The 24,168-nt window shown below is 20.6% G+C and overlaps 1 protein-coding gene across 7 annotated transcripts in view; it reads left to right on the plus strand.

The window, feature by feature from the left end:
• LOC122498555 (diacylglycerol kinase theta) overlaps positions 1–24,168 on the plus strand; it is a 71,890-nt gene that overhangs the window by 33,367 nt on the left and 14,355 nt on the right. For 3 of the 7 annotated variants that reach the window (XM_043606333.1, XM_043606334.1, XM_043606336.1), the window contains exons 5-14: positions 2,110–2,281; positions 5,864–6,007; positions 14,203–14,337; positions 16,937–17,071; positions 17,767–17,884; positions 19,948–20,135; positions 20,377–20,589; positions 20,716–20,850; positions 20,959–21,133; positions 23,755–24,056. In XM_043606333.1, coding sequence (XP_043462268.1) covers positions 2,110–2,281; positions 5,864–6,007; positions 14,203–14,337; positions 16,937–17,071; positions 17,767–17,884; positions 19,948–20,135; positions 20,377–20,589; positions 20,716–20,850; positions 20,959–21,133; positions 23,755–24,056 — 1,717 coding nt within the window. The remainder of the gene's footprint in view (positions 1–2,109; positions 2,282–5,863; positions 6,008–14,202; positions 14,338–16,936; positions 17,072–17,766; positions 17,885–19,947; positions 20,136–20,376; positions 20,590–20,715; positions 20,851–20,958; positions 21,134–23,754; positions 24,057–24,168) is intronic. The other 4 variants (XM_043606337.1, XM_043606339.1, XM_043606335.1 and 1 more) reach the window with 3 other exon arrangements.

Consider the following 24,168-nt stretch of genomic DNA (forward strand, 5'->3'; position numbering starts at 1 on the left):
TTTCAATTATCTTTATAAATAATAAAATTCTTCTCCGAAGTTCAATTATTTTCGAAAAATTTGAATAAAATTCTTGGCAAAATTTCAATTATTTTCAAAAATTTTTCTCAATTTAATAATTTTTAAAATTTATTTTAATAAAATTTTCCAAAAGAATTAAATTATTTAAAACAAATTTTGATAAAATTCTATACGAACATTTAATTATTTTCATAATTAATAAAAATATCTCAGGAATTCAATTATTTGAACATTTTTTTTTATTTCTTCGCAATAATTAAATTATTTTCATAAATAATAAAATTTTTTAGTTGTTTTCAATTATTTTCATAAATAATAAAATTCTTCGCAAAAATGTAATTACTCGTACAATTTTAATAAAACTTCTTTTAATAAAACATGAAGACTTCAATTACTTTCAAAAGTTTAAATAAAATTCATTATAAAAATTCAATTATTTTGTTTGCAATTTTAAGTAAATTCCTCGAAGGACTTTAATTATTATCATAAATTTTGTTAATTTTAAAGCAATATAAAATTCGTTGCAAGAATTCAATTATTTTCACAAATAATATATTTTTTTCATCAGAATTCAATGATTTAAAAACATTTTTATAAAATTCTTCCTGAAAATTCAATTTTCATAAATAATAAAATTCTTTGCAAAATTTCAATTATTTTAAAACAATTTTTAATTAATTCATATAATTTAATTAAAATTGTGTTTTCAAATTAATTTCCATCTTATAAAGAATTTTATCAAAATTCTTAAGAATAATTGAATTTTTTCGAAGAATTTCAATAAAAATTTTTAAATAATTATTGAATCTTATCGAGAATTTTTTTTTAATATTGTATTAAAAATAATTGAATTCCTACGAAAAAGTTTTATCAAAACTTTTCGAAAATATTTTAATTTCTCCGAAAATTTTGATATTTATGAAAATAATTGAATTCTTGTGAAGAATTTTTTAGAGATTTTTGAAAATAATTGAATTTCTGCAGAGATTTTTATTTTTTAACGAAAATATTTAAATTCTTGAGAAATTCTTAAAATTCTTGAAAGTAATTGAATATCTGCAAAGAATTTTGTTATTTTTAATTTATGCTATGAACTTTATTCAATTTTTTTTTATAATAATTGAATTTCTGTGAGGTTTTCAGAGGAATTTAATTATTTTTGAAAGTTTTAATAAAATTCTTCGCAAGAATTCAATTATTTTCATAAATAATAAACTTCTTCTCATAAATTGAATTATTTTTATAAATAATAAAATTTACAGAGGAATTCAATTATTTTCATTAATAAAATCATTTTCTCAGGAATTCAATGATTTAAAATAAAAAATTTATTAAACATCATTTAAAAGAATTTAATTATTTTCATAAACAATAAAATTCTTTTGAGAAATTGAATTATTTTTTAGAAAATTGATAAATTCTTTTTCTTAATTCTTCACAATTATTCAATTATTTTTCGAAATAATAAAATTTTTCTCTAGAATTCAATTATTTTTAAAAAAAATTAAATAAAACTCTTCTCAGAGATTCAATTATTTTTTTAAAAATTTATAAATTCTTGAATTCTTTCTTTAATTTTTCATAAATACCAAAATTTTTCTCAGAAATTAAATTATTTTTTAAAAAATTTATAAACTGTTTATAAGAATTAAATTTTGAGAAACATTCAATTATTGAATATAATATTTTTTATTTATTTAAATAATTGAATTTTAGTTAAACTTTTTGTTTACTTTTAAAAATTACTTCAAATAAAATTTTTATTTTTTAGGACAAAAATTTAGGAAATAATTGAATTTTTCAAAAATTTAGAAGCAGAATTAGAATAGAAATAAATATTTTTTTTTTTTTGAAATCAGGAAACAGTCAGGGAAATACTGAATCAAATTTTTGTGAATCGACTAAAACAATTTTTTTTTATTCATTAAAATTATTTTTCGATAGCTACAATTTTACTACATTTTTCAGTATTAAAACTACTTTTTGATACTTTTTTAAAATTAATCATTGAGTGTGAAGCCTGTAATTATAACAAAAAAAAAACTTACAAATTTGAGGGAAATTTTAACAATGTTTTTCTGTTTTTAGTCGCATGCCTATTGTCATAAAAACATTCGTGAAGAATGTACTTTCGGAAGTTTAGAGAAGATCTATTTGCCTCCACATGCGATCAGTATTCCACGAACCGAAGTACCTATGGAAGCAATTATTGGGGTACAAGTGAGACGAAAGGAAAACATCTCCCGTGAGTATTCATGTCGTAAGTGTCTCTTCAATTTAATCAATATTTATTAATTAAATTAATTTTATTTACCAAATAGTAATAGTATACATATATTATAGAGAAATCGTTACTATACATTCGACGAAATATTCAAAAAAAAGAAAGAAAAAAATTACTATAAGGCGAGAGAGTATAAAAAAAAATTCTAAGCGTTAAAAGAAACAAAAAAATACTCCGAGAAATTTTAAAATACTTTGATTTTATCCACAAGTTTTTTTTGGGTAATTTAAATTTATTAAATAAATTTTTAGGGGAAAAAATTGTAATTTAGGAAAGAATATTCAAATAATGATTTGCTAATTATTTAATAATATTAATTAAAATATTTGAATTAGTAATTATTTATTTATAATAATAATTAAATAAGTAATTGAAATAACAATTGAGTTAGTAGTTAAACAATTAATTGAATTCGTAATAAAAATAGTAATTGAATTTGTAATAAAAATAGTAATTAAATTCGTAATTAATTCGTAATTAAAATAATAATTGAATTGATATTTAAATTAATGATTAAATTAGTAATTGCAATAACAATTGAGTTAGTATTTAAAATAATAATCGAATTAATAATATTAAAATAATAATTAAATTAGCAATTTGAAAAAAAATTGAATTAATAATTAAATGACAATTTGAAAACTAAAAAAAAATTGAATTAATAATTAAATGACAATTTGAAAACTAAAAAAAATTGAAATAATCAAAAATTGTAAATTGTAAATTGTAAATTTTTAAAGTAAGTACACCGCAAATTGAAATAAAAAAAACCCCTTGGAATGAAAATCAAAGTATTCAAAGTTTCGAAACTATTTTGTTATGTTTTTTTTTAAATATAAAGAATAGAAAAAAAATGTTCGTTTATGGAACAAGTTACCTCAAATTCTGAAAAAAGAGTTTTTTTTTAACAATCGTTTTTAATTTCATTAAAAATATAATTCATTTAGAAAAATGTAATTATTGAGAAAATTTTATTTTCGTATATGACTCGCATTAGAAATTGAATCGAACCATTTTAGGAGCTTTTGCATCTAGAGTACTTAGTTTTACTTTTTAATAGAAAAAAAAACTATTATTTATGGCAAAGTTAAAAAAATAAAAATTATTTTTTTTTTTTTAGAATTTTTTCCATATTTTGTAGATATTTGTTTCCTTAAAAGGAAATTTTAGAGAGTGAGAGATAATTTCATTTTCATGTAGGTAGTACTTGTGTTTTCATAATTAGAAAATTTGCAATTCACTTTTTTTCCCTTCTGTAATTTTGTTCACTAGCTAATTTTGAAGATATTGGTGTATATTCTAAAGGTTTGAATTCCAAATTTTTTTAAAACTTTTTTCATCTTTTTCAGTTTTTTTATTTCTGTTTCTTTTCAATTTCTTCGATTTTTTCTATTTAATGAAATTAAATTGAATTTTTAAATTTGTTCTACCTTTTTTAGTTTTTTATTCTGTGTATTATTAAATTATTATTAATTATTATTAAATTATTCTATTCTATTTATTTTAAATAAATAAATAATTATTTCTTGTTAATTTCTTCTATTTTATAACTTTTTTCAATTCTTTTCTACTTTTTCCATTTTTTTATTTATTTAGTAATGGAAATACACAGTCAGAGCCTTTTAATTCTTTTCCAATTTTTCAATTTCTCTAATTCAGATCCAAAAAGGTAAAACTTTCATCAAAATAATTAAACTTTACAAAAATGTTGTGTTTCAAATTTATTAAAAGAACGTTTATTAAATTAAAAATTTCAATCACAAATATTTTGAATTAAAGAAAAAAATTTCTGCCTCATTCAATTTGTGACATTTTTTTAAGTCTATGCACCAATATTTTCTTTTGTATTCTCATTTAATGTTCGTTTCTAGAATTTTGTAGTTTTTACTTGATAAAATCTTTTTATCACGAATCTTCTTTTTTTTCTTTGTCTAATTAAAAAAAAATACATTTAAATTTTTATTTATTTATTTCGTAATAAAATAAATGAAATGAATGTTATTAAATCTGAAAAAAAACTCGTGATTTGTCTACACAATTATGTCTTGATGTGAATTAAAACGAATGGGAAACAAATGTTTATTATTTTAGTTGAAAGAAAAAAAAAATTTTTTTTTGTAGAGTTTTCTAGCATTCGAGTTTTTTAATTATAAAGAAGAGGTTATATAGAAATATTCTGGTTTCATAAATATATATAGTAAACATATATATTTAATTTTGTCACGTGCAATGAAATTTACTTCTGTGAGAGGAAACTGTAATTTTTTTTCACTTTTTTTTTTATTTGCATCGCTTTTTTATTATTCTTCGGTCACTAATTGGTCTGTGACCAAAGTTTATATTACATTTTCATTGCTGCAAGGGTGATTCTCATTTAATAGCGTGATATCTCGATATCTTTTCAATTTTCTTTGAAAATTTCTTTATCAATTTTTTTTTTTTTTTTTGTGGAATTGGTAAAAAAATCAAATGTGCCAATCGACGAATTTTTATTACTCAAAAAAGAAAAAGAGAAAAAAGCAATTTTTGCTTTCTTTATGGAAAAGAATCGGAAGATTTGTACTTTAATAAGAATTGAAAATCACCCAAGTAGTCAATCAATGAGAAATTAATTAAAGAATACGGTTTTATCAAAATTTAATGAAACGAGAAAAAAAAATTTATTTCATTCGGACAATCGAATTTATTTAATCGAGTCGCCATTAATACTTTTCTATGTATCGCAATGATTTTAAAGATGAATTTTTTTTTAAATTCTTTGGCAAGAAACTCTTCCAATTTATAAATATCGTGTTTGCGTTTTGAACGTCTTTTTGGTTTATTTTGGATTTTTTCGTTTTTAATTATTTGTTTTTCTTTTCAAAATGGAATTCTGGGAAATAATTTTTTTTCTAAATTATCGTTAAAGATAGATTTCAATTTTATTTTTGCATTGAATTTTTCTTTTACTAATCGCAAGAACTTTTCAATTTTTAATCAATTTTTCTTTTTTGTAAAATTTAAAAAAAAGAAAACAAAACAAAAAGACCATTTCTGTTGAGGAAAAATATTTTCCATATTTGTTTATTTCTTTTTGAATTTTTTTTTTTTTTGTTTAAAATTAAAAAATGGTCTGGATTATATTTATTTATATTGTTTGTAATTTAAATTTAAAAAAATACAATTTTCTTTTGTACAGAAAAATATTTTTCATATTTGATTCTTTTTTCTAAAGTTGAAATTTAGAAAATATTTTTTTTGTTTCAGTAAAAATATTTCTTGGCGATTATAATAAATAAAATTCAATTTTTTTCTTTTGATAATTCGTTTATGGAATTTTGAAGTTTATTTCTTTCTTTCTGAGTTTAAAATTAAAAAATCCATTTTTTTTTTTGGAAAAATATTTGTAAAATGAAGGAAAAGAAAAATATCACCGACTTTTATGTATTCGAGGAGTTTTTTTTCATGTAAAGAGAGAAAAGAAGAAAAAAGAAATTGTGACGAAGACGGAAAACAAAAGACAAAAAAACACATAGAAAAGTAATTAGTGGCGATTGGACAATTTGCTTCTATTTGAAGATAACATCGGCGAGCAATTCGATTTTGCTGAGAGCGAACAAATTGGGGCTGCAGGCCGCCTGGCCGAAGCTTTGAGGCGGCTTTCACTATTTTTGCCACGTAGCTGCCATGGAAATTGTCATACTTCCCCTCCTTATGTTCGAGGTATCTAGATTATTAAAAAACAAAAAAACAAAAAAAAAAAACAAAGAGAAATTCATCGTCGTGCAATCAATGTGTGTCATAATACTACTACTACTTGACTACTTTATTTTGCATACAAATAATTTTTTTTCTTTTCTTTTTCGATGAGTATAAATGTAATTGAAACAGTCTCGAGAAAATTTAATTGAATTTATAGGAACAATGAAATTGTGCTCTAGTTGTCATCGTTAGGTGTGTAACGTTGCTGCTCTATCGACATCTTCATCATCCCGATGAAACAAGTAGTTTGTTTTGCATAATATTAATGCCGTACATTTCTTGTCTTCCCATATTATTGTCAGTGTTATTTTTTTTTGTTTTTTTTTCACCTCCTTGCGCGGAGGAAAATAGAGAGACTTTATTTGTTAATTAATTAATTTCATAAATTATTATATTTATTTTATTAAATTATATTAATTAATTTAATTAGTGTAAATAATTGTTAAATTTACTCAGGCTTCGTACTCAACTACAAAAACTTACTATTTACTATTTTTTTACGATTTGCTACTAATTGGACACTTTTTTTAGATTTGTGACACTAAAAAGCTAATTTTTTTTTCTTTGAGAATTTGCAAGACTTTAAATTCGCTAATTTGGAGTAAAAAAAATTATTCTCAAAAATTTTGATAAAATTCTTAGAAATAATTCAACAAATTTGAATAAAATTCTTTCCAACTATTCAATTATTTTCAAAAATGTTTCTAAATTCAATTATTTTCTATATCTACTATTTAAAAAAAAATTTCGAATAGAATTCAATTAATTTAAAAAATTTTTAATTCAATTATTTTCATAAATAATAAAATTCTTCTCAGGAATTCAATTATTTTTATAAATAATAAAATTCTTTTCAGGAATTCAATTATTTTTATAAATAATAAAATTCTTCTCATGAATTCAATTATTTTTAATACAATTTTTAAAAAATTATTTATTTTTGAAGTCTCGTACTTTTTTGCTTTTTTTTAAATTAATTATCGAGTACGAAGCCTTTTTACTTAATATATTAAATTTTAATCAGTAATATTATTTTTTCACAAAAAATTTTTGAGAAACATTAATAAAAATTCTATTTTTCTCCACGTGACAATAAATTTAATGATTCATTGTTCTCCAAGAATTTTAGATTTTGAAATAATTTTTTCTTCTATAATTTTGATTCAAATTTTTTTTTGCAATACTTTCGATTATTAAATTTTTTATAATTTTTTTAAAGAAAGAAATATTTATTTTGTTAAAAGTTAAATAAAAATATAAAAGTAATAAAAAGTGATTCCTATAAAATAAAAGTAATTTCATATTTGTTTACATAAAAAAATAATTTTTAGTAATTTTTTGTACTATATTTCTTCTTTTTATTTAAAATATTTTTGTTATCAAAAAATAATTTTTAAATCTGAAAATTCTCTGGGGAATTAGTCATTATAATGTCAAGTTTACATAATCTCAATCCTAAGGTTGCCTCCACTGAAAAAGACAATTTTCACTAAAATGAAAAAGAAAAACGATTAAAAATTTTCACATAGGTAATTATTTTTTTTCTTTTAATAGAGAATAAGAGGGAGAGAGCGAAAAAATTTGTTTTTGTTATTTAGTTAGTGAGCAGAATTTTTTTTATTTTAATTCAGTCAAAAAAGAATTATAATTTCTCTTTTTTTATAAAAAATAAAATAGAAAGTAAATTCATTTTTATGAATTTTTTTGAAAAAAAGGAATTTAAATTCTTATTTAAAAAAACAAAATGTCTTCTTCAGAAAAAGGAATTAGGCAATCCAACAAATTGTAAGTAGATGTGCAAGGCAGTTTAATTTGTGGCTTTTTTTATTTTTTCGCAATGTGCAACTAAATGGTTTTCTGAAAAAAAATTAATGGAATAACAAAAAGTTTAACAATTAAAAAAAATAATATTGTTGGAAAATTTCTAAAGGCGAATAAGAAAGGTACAATCAACACAATTACAATTTTAGTTAAATTTCTCGAAAGAATTCAATTATTTCCAAAAAAAATTGTTAATAAAAAAAGGCTTCGCATAAATTCAATTTTTTTCACAAATAATACAATTTTTCACTGAAATTCAATTTTTTTGATAAAATTTTTGTCTAGAATTAAATTATTTCTCGAATATTCAATTATTTTCAAAAATTCTTATAAAATTCTTTATAAGAATTGAATTTTAATTAATAATCAATTATGCTATTAATAATTTACTTTTGTATTCAAATAATTGAATTTTCGTTGAATTTCTAATGTGAATTGATTTAAAAATGAATTTTAGTAAATATTTTACATAATAATTGAATTTAAATATCTATTATAAAAAAATTCAATTAATTCCAGTGCAATTTTAATTGAATTCTTCGAATGAATTTACTTTTTGTTTTAAATTGTAATAAAATTTCTCAAAAACTTCAGTTATAAAATCAAAATTTTTTGACAAAATTGTGATTTAATTTTTACATTTTTACAATAAAAATAAATTATTCAATTTTTTTTATAATTTAATTTTTCAATTAAAGTTTTTTAAATTTGGAATCAAGGAAATAGTCAAAATTCATGTATAAAATTCAGGAGAAAAAAGAAAATTAATTTTTTTTGTAACTCTTAATTTAAAAATGGAAAAATTGCTTTCGAATTTCCGTTTGGAAAATAAATTAGATACAAAAAAAATCGGAAAAAGAAAATTATTTTTTTAAGGAAAAGTTGCTTACAAACTTCCGATTGGAAAATAAATTTCAATAACTAAACAACAATGAAAATTAGATACTAAAAAAAATCAGGAAATGAAAAAGTTAATTTTTTTGTGGTAACTCTTAATTTAAAGATCGAAAAATTGCTTCCAAATTTTCAATTAGAAATTAAATTATATACTAAAAAAAATCAAGCAATGAAAATTTTCCGATTGGAAAATAAATTTTAATAACTAAACAACAATTAAAATTAGAGGCGAAAAAAATCGAGAAATAAATTGTGAAAGAAAATTGTACAAAAAAAAATATTTTAAACTTATTATCTTTCTAATCCGCCTTCTGAAATGAAAAAAAGGACTTGTGTAAATTGAATGAAATTATATTGACTTGCAGCTTCTTTGAATGGTGTTATTTTTTTTTTTTTTGAACTTCTTGTTCTCAAGTTTTTTTTTCATTTTTGTTTTGAAAACTAAAAGAGAGACGTCTGTAAAGAATAGCGCGAGAATTTTTTTTTTTTTTTGCCAAAAGTGTGTGAGAGAGAGAGGGAGAAAGAAAGAGACGAATCTTCTAAAGTCGAGTGGCATTTACAGGAGGTATTTTTAGGGTAGTGGTCATGTCTGTGAGGACAAAGCTAAAAAGTATATGTATGTCAAGTCGTTGATGTAGCACCATTTTAAGTTTCTTGCTGTGAATTTCATGCACACTTTTTAGCCGCGAATATAAAAGGCGTCCCACCGTCTTCATAGGATGGAATGTCATCTTATTTTTGCAAGACAAACTTTATCTCCAAAAAAAGACAAAAAAAAAAAAAAAAATACATTGTGATTTTTATTGTTCTTTCTGTTTTTAAGTTTCGCAAGAGATTTCTATAAATATTATCTATATATATATGTATATGTGTGAACATTAATATCGAAGTCAAAACATGAATAACAAATCAACAATCTCTGGAATATTTCTTAAACCCGATGAAAAAGTGAAAAATAAATAAGAAAGGAAATTTTTGTCAATGCTAGAAAACTAATATTTTTTATTGTAATTTTTAAAATCCTGATTATTGTATTTTGTAATCTACGTATATACATTGCTTTGCACCTTTTTTTCTAATTCATTATTGTATTCGATTATCTGTTTTGTCATTATTTATTTTCGTAACATTTAATTTTTCATTCGATTCTTAATTTTCTTTTCGCATTTTTTTTCGTACCATTTAATTTTGTATTCGATTCTTAATTTCTTTTTCGGTTTATTTATTTATTTTCGTAACTTTTAAATTTTTACTCAATTTTTAATTTCTTTGTAGATTTATTTATTTACTTTCGTAACATTTAATTTTGTATTCGATTCTTAATTTCGTTTTCGATTTATTTATTTATTTTCGTAACATTTAATTTTTTATTCAATTTGTAATTTCTTTTTCGGTTTATTTATTTATTTATTTTCGTAACATTTAATTTTTTATTCGATATTTAATTTCTTTTTCAATATATTTATTTATTCATTTATTTATTTACTTATTTATTTATTTACAAAATATAAACGGGACAAGCCCTTTAGTAAATATTGTCAATTTCATTTTTTTTATTTACTCAAATTTTTCTTTTTCTGTAATTTTTTTCGATAGTGATTTTTATTTACGCTTTGTAACGAATATTCAAATTTAAAAAAAAATTTTTTTCAATTTTAGTATTTTATTATTTTATATAGTCTCTGGAAAAATTATTTTTGTGTGCGAAGAACAAAAAAAATGTAAATTAATTTCTATAATGTTTTTTCTATTCTATAATTTTTTTTGGAGTCTTTCAAAAAATTATTTCTTTGATAGAAATTGAGAAAAAAATTAGTTTTTTTTTGTTGTATTTTTCTTGGTCGCTGAAAAATTAATTTTTCTTTTTGGAAAGAATAACTTTCTTTTAAAGAATACATTTTTTTAAAGAATAAAAAGAAATTTTTGGAAAAACCGAAAGACTCGACGAGGAGAATTAATTGTTTTTGGTTCGATTGTTTTTGTTTTAAATTTCTATTATAATTATTATATTATGTGTATAATTTATAATTTTTGTTGTGTGTAATTATTGTTTATCATTTATCTACTTTTTATTTCTGCCATTTTCGTTATAGCATGTTCATATTTCGCTTCAGTGCATGCACTGTCAATCAGGCTGCTGGATGCAATGTGAGATACTGTGATACTTATCAGTCCTAATGAGCAGTCAAGTGCAAGAATGCAACCGCCTTTTATGTGTGCTTCATAAAACCATCGCCAACGGTTGATGGTAAGAGGTGTGACCAAATTACTAAAAAAAAAAATAATAAACAAACAAGCAAACAAATAAGAAAAATGGAGAAATTCTACAAAAAAAAGAAAGAAAATACTGCTTCTAAATAATAATTTTTATATACAATAATTTAATTCGATAATTAATATTGAATTCTAATTTTTTTATGATACATTTTTATTAGTTGTAAATATTATTCTCATATAGGCAATTTTTTCTTTTCATTTATTTTCTTTATTTCTGTTTATTTTTTTTCTTTTTTATTTTGTTCCTATTTATCTACTTTTTGTTCTTTTTTTTACAGGGTTGCCACAGGGTCAGGGAAGTCAGGAAATTGAGGAAAAAAGTCTGATAAAGTAGAATTCGTCAGGGAAATCAGGAAAAAGTCAGGGATTTTTATTCAAACTTCAATAGGTTTCAATTTAAAATTTTCAATTTTGAATCAATATTTAATTACAAATTTTAAAGAACTTAGATTTTAAAAAAATTTATTAATTCAAATTATTCTGAAATTAGTTACCTTTTTTATTAATAAATTTAATTAATGATTAAAAATAATGGATTTATAGAAGAATTTTAGTTAAAAACACTAAAAAAAATTAAATTTTGGAGAATTTACAAATAATTGGAGAAATTCAATTATTTTCAAAACATTTGAATAAAATTCTTGGCAAAATTTCAATTATTTTCAAAAATTTCCCTCAATTCAATAATTTTCAATATCTACTATTTTAATAAAATTTTTCAAAAGAATTCAATTATATTTAAAAAAAAATTCATTATTATCATAAATAATTACATTTTTTGGAGATATTCAATTATTTCCATAAATAATAAAATTTTTCGCAAAAATGTAATTACATATTCTGAATACAATTCTTCTTCTGAATACAATTCTTCTCTAAAGATTTTAATTACTTTCAAACGTTTTAATTAAATTCTTTTTAAAAAAATCAATTATTTTGAATGCAATTTTAATTAAATTCCACGAAAGACTAATTATTATCATAAATTATGTAAAATTTTAAGCAATAGATTAAAATTCTTTGCAAGAATTCAATTATTTTCCGAATAATATAATTTTTCACTAGAATTGAATTATTTAAAAACAATTTTTATAAAATTCTTCCCAAAAATTCAATTTTTAAGAATAATAAAATTCTTGGCAAAATTTCAATTATTTTAAAAAAAATTTTTAATTCTTTCATGAAATTTAATTAAAATGGTATTCAAAATAATTTACTTCTTTTAAAGAATTTTATCAAAAATTCTTCATAAATAATTGAATTCTTTTGAAGAATTTCATTAAAATTTTGAAAATAATTGAATTTCTACGGAAAAGTTTTATCAAAATTTGAAAATATTTGAATTTCTCCGAAAATTTGGATATTTATGAAGATAATTGAATTCTTGCGAAGAATTTGATTAAAATTTTTGTAAATAATTGAATTTCTACAAAGATTTTTATTATTTAAGTAAAACATTGAAAATTTTTGCGAACAATTTTATTCTAATTTCAAAAAGTAATTGAAGATCTGCAAAGAATTTTGTTATTTTTAATTTATGCCGAGAATTTTTTTGAAAATAATTGAATTTTACGAATTTTTCACAGAAATTTAATTATTTTTGAAAATTTTAATAAAATTAATAAAATTCTTCACAAGAATTGAATTATTTTCGTAAATAATAAAACTCATTGCAGAATTTAAATTATTTTTCTATGCAATTTTAAATCAAAATTCTTCGAAAAATGTAATTATTCTTAAAAATTTTATTAAAATTCGTCGAAAGAATTGAATTATTTAAAAATTTATTCATAACATTCTTTATTAGAATTCAATTATTTTATAAATTTTTTATTGTATTAAAATAATTGAAGTCTCGAAGATTTTTCTAATAAAAATTGATTTAAAAATGAATTTCAGTTAAAATTTTAGATAATAATTAAATATTAAAAGCATTATATAGCGTAAATTTTTATAAATAATTGAATTTTGAAAAGATTTTAAATTAAAATCTTTGAAAATGTGAATTTTTCACACTTTTAACTAGCAATTCTGTAGGAATAATTTTTTTTTGAAGAAGTTCAATTAAATTTTTTTTTGAAATTATTTGAAGTTTTTATTTTCTAATACATTTAATTAAAAAATTTCTGAATAATCAAAATTTCCGAAATTTGAATTGTATTTGATAATTCTCAAAGAAAGTTTTAAAAAATTATTAAAAATAATTGATTTAGAGAAGAATATTTTAGTTAAAAGTCTCTGAAAATAATAATTGAATTGAAATGATTCTTAAAGTTTGTCAAATTTCAAAAAGGTTTGAATTTGGATTTTTTGAAAAATTTTAGTTCCTACGGAAAAACAATAATGATTAAATATTTATTTAAAAAGAATTTATTGATGTTTTCAAGTAATTTTACATTTAAAGAAATTCGCAAATAAATGTAATAGAGAATTTATTTGAGTTTCTAAAAATTTTTAGAGTGAATCATAATATTCTTTAGGGTCAGGGAAAAAGTGAAAATTTTTTTCTAGAAATCAGGGAAAAGTCTGGGAAAGAAAGAATTAAATTTTTGTGGCAACCTATATTTATTTATTTTTATTCTCATTTTTTTGTCCTATTATTAATTTCTAATTTTCTATTTTTTCGATTTTTTATTAATTTTTTTATAATTTTGTTAAATAATTATAATAATTTATAATTATAATAATAATCATAGTAATAATAATAAAAGTCAGAAAGTTTTCTTATGGGAACTGTAAAGACTCTAAAAGAATGTGCAATTAAATAAATTTATTATTATTAATAATAATAATTATAATAGTAAGAAAAGTAAGAAAGTTTTCTTATAGAGATTGTGAAGACTCTTTAAGAGAGTATGCAATGAAATAAATTTATTATTATTATTATTATTAATATTAAAAAGAGGAAAGTAAATTGCTAATTAGTCCAATTAATAATTTTCATTTTCGCGAATTTGTTTTGATATTTGAAAAGAGAAAAAAAAAAATTTTTTTTCAAGTATATAAGTTTTGTATATATATCTAGATTTATAATAATGTAACGACGAGTATATCTAAGTTATTGACAGATATTGCTTTAGCTGGAACGGGAGTAGCTCTCTTTGCAGCAATTTAAGCGTGTAGCAAAAATCTATATTTACTGTCTGTTGAACTATTTACAGCGCGAAGCATATCAGAGGAGTTTAGCAGCGGAGATTCACGTTATCGAGATAATGATGAACCCGTTCAACAAGGAGCACACAGTCGTGATCCTCGTGCACAGAAAGAGAAGGACGAAAAAGAAAGGGCAGACGAAGGTATAAAATAAAAAACTTACACAAGAAAAAAAATTGCATTTTTTTCCCTTTTTTTTATTAATTTATTATTACACACTCATACACGTTCGTTAAATATATTATTTGAAAAAGAAAATAATGTCGCATATTTTACAATACACGCGCATCACCTTATTATTATTATTATTATAACACAACCCCTGTTATTCATCTGGAAAATTTGCGAGAGAAAAAAGAGAAAAAACAATTTTTTTTTATCATTTTATACTATATAGATTTTTATTCTACATATTCATTTTTAACATAAATTTTTAATTATAATAAAAATTTTTTAATTTCTAGGCTTCGCACTCATCTACTAAAACCTACTATTTAGTACTTTTTTACGTTATGCTACTATTTGGCTACTTTTTTTTAGATTTCAGCCACTAAAAGCTACTATTTCTGTTCTTTTTTTTTTAAATTTCCACTACTTTAAATTCGCTACTTCTAGAAATCAAAAAACTATTCTCAAAAATTATAATCAAATTCTTTAAAACGTTTCAATATTATTTTCGAAAAATATTCGAAATTCAATTATTTTCAATATCTATAAGTATTTTCATAAAATTTTGCAAAAGAATTCAATTATTAAAAAAAAATTGATAAAATTCAATTATTTTCATAAATAATCAAATTTCCACAGGAATTTAATTAATTTAGAATTGCATTTTCAAAAAAATTTCGAAAAAATCAATTATTTAACCAAATTTTTTATATAATTCTTCACAATAATTCAATTACTTTCACTAATAATAAAACTCATCGAAGAATTTCAATTATCTTTAATACTATTTTAAATTAATTAATCGAAAAATTCAATTATTTTTAAAAATAAAGTTTTCCACAAGAATTCAATTATTTAAAATAAAATTTTCATAATATTTATTATATTTCGAAAAAAATTAATTATTTAAAACAATTTTCATAAAATTCTTATGAAGAATTCAATTATTTAAAAAAAACAAAATTTTTCACAGAAATTCAATTCTTTTTTAACATTTTAATAAAATTATTCACAATAATTCAGTTATTTTCATAAATAACAAAATTCTTTGGAAGAATTCAATTATTTACAAAAATGTTAGAATTTTTCACAGGAATTCAATTATTTTCAAATGTTTTAATAAAATTGTTTGAAAGAAATCAATTATTTAAAATACAATTTTAATTAAACTTCTTTGAAACAATTCAATTATTTTTTTAGATTTCAATAAAATACTTTTCAAGAATTCAATTATTTACATATAAATAATTCTTCGACAGAATTCAATTATTAAAGATAAATAACAAAATTATTACCGAAAATTCAATTATTTTGAGGCATTTTTAAAAAATTCTTTGCAAAATTCAATTGTTTTCATAAATAATAATATTCATCACAAGAATTCAATTATTTTTAAAAGTAATAAATTTCTTTTTGGAAATTCAACTATTTTATAAATTCTTATTAAATCGTTCGCAAGAATTCAATTATTTTCATAAATAATAAAAATTTTAATAGAATTCTTTGTGAAATTTTATTATTTTTAAAAACTTTTCGCAATTCAATGATTTTCAATACCTACTATTTTTATAAAATTTCGAAACAGAATTCAATTATATTTAAAAAATTGTTTGCAAGAATCTTCGTAAGAATTCAATTTTTTTCATGAATAATAAAAATTTCCGAGGAATTTAATTATTTTTAACACAATTTTTAATGAATTCCTAAAAAAATGCAATTATTCTTAAATAATTTATTAAAATTTTTCAAAAGAATTCAATTATTCAAAAAAAATAAATAAATAAATAAAGTTCTTCGCTAGAATACAATTATTTTTATAAATAACAATATTCTTCTCAGGAATTAAATTACTTTTAAGAATTTTAATATAATTCGTTGCAAGAATTCAATTATTTGCATAGGTAAATAATAAAATTCATCGCAGGATTTTAATTATTTTTAATACAATTTTAAAGGAATTGCTAAAAAAAAACGTAATTATTCTTAAAAATTTAATTTCAATTCCTCGAAAAAATCAATTATTTAAAATTCTTGGCAAGAATTAAATTATTTTTATAAATATTTAAATTCTTTCATGAACAATAAAATTCGATGCAGAAATTCAATTTATTAGCAGGATTAAATAGAAACTAAATATTTTTGATGAAAATTAGGAAAAAGTCAGGAAAATAAAATATAGAATGGAATTTTTGTCAGTTTTGCGAAGTTTCTAAAACCAGTTTTTTTGGTCTTCAAAGCTAATTTTTCGATAGCTACTTTTTTACTATTTTTTATCAGTTTGAAAGCTGCTTTTCTAAAATTAATTATCGTGTGCGAAGTCTGAATTGTGAAAAAATAACTTTGATATAAACAATATCGTATTTTTGTAATTAAATTATAAATGATACTAAATAATCAATTCTTATAAATTCTATTTGTTAATAATAATTTTTGTACTGTTTTTGATGATTTTTGTTTTATGAAAATATTTCAAAAGAAATAAAATTTTGTTTTATAAGAAAATGAGAATTGTCAAATTATTATTTTTTGTGCATAAAATTAAAATAATTTTGTGATTGTTGTTTTTATTTTCAGAAATGATAAAGGTTTACGATGGAAATAATTCATTAAGTCGGAGAATATTTCGAGTGATTAGCGTGCCTCGACAAGCGACAACGGAGCAAATTCTCACATCGGCGCTTCGTTCGTTTCACATCAAAAGAGACCCGAGTACGATGACTTTATTTTTCGATAATATTAATTATTTAAATTGAAATTTAATCGATAAAATTCCACAACAATTAATTATTTATTTAAATTGAAATTTAATCGATAAAATTCCACAACAATTATTCAACGTTTCATTTTAAAAAGCAAAGAATTCAAGGAAAGTAAAATTATTGGTCAGAAAAATTAGGAAAGAGTCGAGGAATTTAATAAAAAGTACTGAAAAAAGAAAAATATTGAATTTTTAAAATTCATCAGAAACTTTGGACATAGTATAGTATTAAGTTTGCTTATGAAGTTTTTTCTGTTTAATTAGATTTTATTAGAATTTTCGTTCGTCAAATTGTAAACTTTTATTTCCTGTTAATTTACACATTTAAATTGTTTAATTAAAGTTTAATGGGGAAATTTTCTTTTTACTGATCAATGAAATTTCATTGATATTTTTTATAATATTATTACTGCGATAAGGTATATTTTATTGATATAATTTCATTTTATTGATAAAATTACAATTTATTGACAAAATTACATTTCATTGATGAATTACATTTCATTGATGAATTATAAATTTTATATTGATCAATTAAAAATTTTATTCTTGAATTTAATGTTTGAATTGTTATAACTTATAAGTACTTCGATATCGAAGGTTAATTGTTTTCAATGTTAAATTAAATTTGCCCTTCAATTTTCAGATCATTTTTACCTAACCGATCTGTATGCCGAAGAAGAAGTTCCATTATCTGATCCTTCGCCACTTCAAAATTTAAATCGCAGGGAGGGCAAACGTCCGGCTGTCTTTCTTCGATTTAAGTAAGCTATTTTTTTTTACCTTTTATTCAAAAAAAAGAATAATGTTTTGTATTTCAAAAAGTTAGAAAAAAAATTCAATTATTTCAATGAATAATAAAATACTTCAGATCAATTCAAATATTTTGAATATAATTTTAATAAAATACTTGGCAGAAATTCAATTATTTTTAATACAATTTTAAATGAATTCCTAAAAAAATGCAATTATTCTTAAATAGTTCATTAAAATTTTTCGAAAGAATTGAATTATTCAAAAAAAAAAAATTAATAAAGTTCTTCGCTAAAATTCAATTATTTTTACAAATAATAAAAATATTTCAATTATTTCCATAAAGAATAAAATTTTTACAGGGATTCAATTATTTTCATAAATAATAAAATTCTTTTTAGGAATTCAATTATTTTGAATGCAATTTTAATCCAATTCTTCGAAAAATGTAACTATCCTTCAAAATTTTATTAAAATCCGTCAACAGAATTTAATTATTTAAAAATTTATTGATAAAATTTTTTATGCGAATTTAATAAATTTTCCATTTTTGTATTTAAATAATTGAAATCTTGCAAAAATTTCTTATAAGAATTTATTTATAATTAAAATTAAACTAAAATATTAAATAATAATTGAATATTAGATGCGTTACAGTAATTATTCTAAAAAATTTTTAATTCAATCAAATTCTTATAAACAATTCAATAAATTTCAATAAAAGTATTTCAAATGATTCAATTATTTTCAAAAAGTTTTTGAAATTAAATTATTTTCAATACCTAATATCTACTATTTTAATAAGAAATTTTCCAAAAGAATTCAATTATTTAAACAAAATGTTTATATAAAATTCTTTGCAAACATTCAATTATTTTCATTAATAATACAATTTTCACAAGAATTCAATTATTTTAAACACCATTTTCATAAAATTTTTAGAAAAAAAATCAATTATTTAAAAAGATTCTTATAAACTTCTTCGCAAGAATTCAATTATTTAAAAAAAGTTAAAGTTCTTCGCAAGAATTCAATTATTTAAAAAAAAGTTAAAGTTCTTCGCAAGAAATCAATTATTTTTAGAAATAATAAAATTCTTCTCAGGAATTCAATTATTTTGAAAAATTTTAATAAAATTCGTTGCAAGAATTCAATTATTTAAAAAAAAAGAATTCTTCGCTAGAATTTAAATACTTTTAGGACAATTGTAATTGATTCCCTTGAAAAAATTCAATTAGATACTTTAAAAAATTTTGATTTAATTTGTTTATTAGAATTTCATAATTATTTTCAATCCATTTTTAATTAAATTTCATGAAGGAATTAAAATATTTAAAAGAATTTTAATGAAATTCTTCGTAACAATTCAATTATTTCTAAAAATTTTGATAATGTTCTTTATTAGAATTTAGTTTAAAGAAATATTCAATTATTCAGTAAATTATTTATTTTTGTATTTTAATAATTGAAATTCTCGTAGAATTTTCTAATAAGAATTGATTTAAAATTGAATTTCTGTTAGAAATTTAGATAATAATTGAATATTACAAGCGTTATTGTGTGAATTTTGAGAAATAATTAAAAGATTTTCAAATTTAAATCTTTGAAAATTTTAATTATTGTAAAACTGTAATAATATTTTGAAAAATTATTAATTTATTATATTATTTTCCTAAGAAATGATTAAAATTTTGAATAATTTTATTTAAAAATTTTAATTGAAAATATGATTGAATTTTGAAAGAATTACAGTTGTAAATAATTTTTAAAAATAGTTAAATTTCAAAAAGACTTTACACCTAAATCATTTTAAATATTTCAATTCCCGCGGAAAAAGTAAATAGGTATTTAAATATTTCTTTCAAAAAAGAATATTCTATTTTCAAATGTAATTTAATTTAGAAATTATATGAAAAAATTGATTCGTCAAATTTAATAATACTTTTTTAGTAATTTTTTTCAATCTTGAAGCTACTTTTTGCAACTGTTCTGAAATTAATTATCGAGTACGAAGGCTGTTGATATATAAAAAATTGTTTTTCTCAATAATAATATTGTATGACATTTTTTTTAGGGATAGTGACAGCGGCGAAGTGAGGGTTTATCCGGGAAAACTTCAAGTTTCCGAATCCTTTTGTATAGTTCCGGTCACTGAAAGGACAAATATATCCGATCTCATTCGAGAGGCTCTTCTTCGTTTTGGCTTGCAAGATTTTATGTACGAGGATTACAGATGTAGTCAAGTTCTTCTCGATCGCGGAGGTTTGTATTTTATATAATAGAAAAATTTTCATTTCCTCCTATCGTTTCGAAGAAATTTCATTATAAATTTTGTCATAAAATATAAAATTATAAATTACAAATTCTTGATTATAAATAACGTGTAAATTTTTCCTTATTATTTAATTCTCATATGTTTATTTTGCAATGGTAATTTTTTTTCGCAATTTTGTTGATTTTACACTGGAAAAGTATATTTAACGATATGGAATTTTGATTTTAGTTACAGGAAGAGTGCTCGCATGGGATGAAAAACCTTGGGAACTTGTCAAAATGCTGGGACACGATTCAATTAGGCAAATGGAATTGATGAGATTTTATCTGCAATTAAAGCAGGACCCACATGGTCCTAATCTTGCTTTGTTTGTTGGTAACCTACCGCCAAATCTTTCTCAACGCAATTATGAAAATATGTTGACCGAATTTTTAGGCAAAGGTGAATAATTTTATAATGAAATAATGATAAGTTTACTGACAAAAAAAAATGTTTCAATTCATAATGTATAAAAAATTAAATTTCCTTTTAAGGCAATTTTTTTTTAAATTCTATTTTTATTTACAGAAAATAAATTTTCATCAATCGGACCCATATATTACGAATACGGTTCGATGGTTATTATATACGAAGATTCGAATAAAGCGGTTAAGGCTCTCTATATGTTACGTGAATCGAAATACGAAGATAAACACCTCTTAGGTAATTTATATAGAGGCGACTTTTTTTTTTACTAATTCTCGACGAAATGCTTCGAGAGAGAAAAAAAAATCATAATTTATAATTTCTATGCTTTTCTCGTTTTTGCAGTAATGCTTTTGCCCAGTATCGAGCCAAGAATGGTGCCAAGCCATGTTCAGCCTTTACTAGTTTTTGTAAATGTAAAGTCCGGCGGTTGTCAAGGGCTTGACTTGATATCGAGTTTTCGTAAGCTTTTGAATCCCTATCAAGTGTTCGATTTGGATAACGGTGGCCCACTGCCTGGGTGAGTGAGACAATTCTTTTTTCATATATGTCTATAATTATATACTAAAAAAAATAATAATCGAAATATTCGGTCCTCAAGTGAAATTAGGGCTTTTTGATTACGAATTGTTTGACAGCTCAAATTTTCATGTCAAAAGTTTGACAATTAATTTGTAAATAGAGTAATTAGTGTTTTAGTGAAATTAATTCCCTTAGAATTTAAAAAATAATCTCATTTTTATAGACAGTAATGTAAGGAAATTTTATAAAAAAAAATGTCAAATTACTGAAAATCTTAAATAGTCTATGAATTTTCTTTCTCAAATTAAAAAAAAATCCATAAGAAGTAGAGTTACAGTTGTAATTTTTAGAAATAATCAGTTATTTATTTTTGTATTTAAATAATTCAATTCTCGTACAACTTTTTTTTTTAATAATTGATTTGAAAAAGAATTTTTAGTTTAAATTATAGAAAATATTTCAAAAATTGAAATCTAATTTTAATTAAATTTCAAAAGATTTTTACATTAAAAAGTATTTTAAAATTTTAATTCCCACTGGACAAATAAATAACAATTATCAAAAAATTTTAATTATATTTTTTGAAAAAACAAAAAAAATTGAATTTTGGAGAAGTTAAAAATGATTGCAGAAATCTCGTCAAAATTTCAATTATCTTCATAAATAATAAAATTCTTCTCTGAAATCCAATTATTTTCAAAAATTTTAATGATTTCTTAGCAAAATTTCAATTATTTTCAAAAAATTCCCTCAATTCGATGATTTTAAATATCTACTATTTTAATAAAATTGTAGACAAATATTTAATTATTTTCATAAATAATAAAAATTTCCCAAAAATTCAATTATTTGCAAAATCTTTTATAAATTTCTTTGCAATAATTCAATTTCTTTCATAAATAACAAAAATTTTTTATCGAGATTCAATTATTTTTATAAATAATACCTGAAATTCTTTGCAAAAATATAATTATTCTAAATAAAATTTTAATAAAAGTTCTCTAAAAATTTCAATTACTTTCAAAAGTTTAAATAAAATTCTTTATAAAAATTCAATTCTTTTGAATGCAATTTTCAATAAATTCCTCGAAAGACTAATTATTATCATAAATTATGTAAAATTTGAAGCAATATAAAATTCTTTGCAAGAATTAAATTATTTTCACAAATAATATAATTTTTCATCAGAATTCAATTATTTAAAAACATTTTTAGAAAATTCTTCCCGACAATTCAATTATTATCATAAATAATAAAATTCATTGCAAAATTTCAATTATTTTTATAAATTTCGAATTCTTTCATGGAATTCAATTAAAATTGTATTGAAAATAATTTACTTTTTGGAAAGAATTTTATCAAAATTCTTAAGAATAATTGAATTCTTTCGAAGAAATTTATTAAAATTTTAAAAATAATTAAATCTTATAGTGAAATTTTTTTAATATTCTTAAAAATAATTAAATTCTTACGAAAAAGTTGTAGCAAAACTTTTGAAAATATTTGAATTTCACCGATAATTTTGATACTTATTTATGAAAATAATTGAATTATTGCCAAGAATTTTATTAAAATTTTTGAAAATAATTGAATTTCTGCAAAGCTTTTTATTATTTAACGAAAATATTTAAATTCATTTCTTCGCAATAATTGAATTATTTTCATAAATAATATAATTTTTCATCAGAATTCAATTATTTAATTTTTTTTAAAATTCTTCCTGAAAATTCAATTATTTTTACAAATAATAAAATTCATGGCAAAATTTCAATTATTTAAAATAATTTTTAATTCTTTCAATAGAATTTAATTAAAATTGTGTTAAAAATAATTTACATTTTGGAAAGAATTCTATCAAAATTCTGAAGAATAATTGAATTCTTTAGAAGAAATTTATTAAAATTTTAAAAATAATTGAATCATATCGAGAAATTTTTTTAACATTCCTAAAAATAATTAAATTTTTACGAAAAAGTTGTAGCAAAAATTTTGAAAATATTTTTAATTTCAGCGATAATTTTGATATTTATGAAAATTGTTGAATTCTTGGGAAGAATTTTATTAAGATTTTTGAAAATAATTGAATTTCTGCAAAGCTTTTTATTATGTAACGAAAATATTTAAATTATTGCGAGAAATTTTATTCAAATATCTGAAAGTAATTGAAGATCTTCGCATGTATTGAAATATTTTCATAAATAATAAAATTCCAAGCAGGGTTTCAATGTTTTTAAATATAATTTTAATCGAATTCCCGAAAAATGTAATTATTCTTAAAATTTTTATTAAATTTCGTCGAAAGAATTCAATTTTAACTTTTAAGAAACATTCAATTATTATTTATTTAAAAAAAAGTTTTGGATGTTTTCGAATAATTTTACAATTCAAAAATTGTTTTGAAATATAATCGTATTTTTGAAGAATTATATTTCGAAAAATTATATTTTTCAAAAAAATTATAAATTTTCATTAAAATTTAAAAAGAGAAAGTTTATGTAACTACCAATAAGTATAGTCACAGTGAATTTCAAATTTCAAATGCCAGTTTTTATAATAAATAAATGAAATAAAAGAGACGAATGTTTGTTAATTTTTTTTTACCAATTTTCTCCTTCTCAGATTGTACGTGTTTCGTCATATAAAGAATTACAAGATCCTTGTCTGCGGAGGAGATGGAACAATAGGCTGGGTATTGCAGTGTTTGGATAATGTTGGCCAGGACAGTGAATGCTCATCTCCTGCGTGTGCAATAGTTCCTCTAGGTACAGGAAACGACCTCGCCCGCGTTTTAAGGTGGGGTTCCGGCTACACTGGTGCTGAAGATCCCCTTAATTTACTCAAGGACGTAATTGAAGCTGAGGAAATAAGATTGGATCGTTGGACCGTTGTTTTTCATCCCGAAGAGAAAGAGGACGCTGCTGGTATGTACAATCTAATTCTCAACAATATTTCCTCTTAATAACGAAAAACATTAAATTTAGATAAATGTAAATAAAACATAGATGTTAAGGTTTTTTAAACAAAAATATTAAA

This window comes from Leptopilina heterotoma, unplaced genomic scaffold (genome assembly GCF_015476425.1).
Source record: "Leptopilina heterotoma isolate Lh14 unplaced genomic scaffold, ASM1547642v1 Lhet_152, whole genome shotgun sequence".
NCBI lineage: Eukaryota > Metazoa > Arthropoda > Insecta > Hymenoptera > Figitidae > Leptopilina > Leptopilina heterotoma.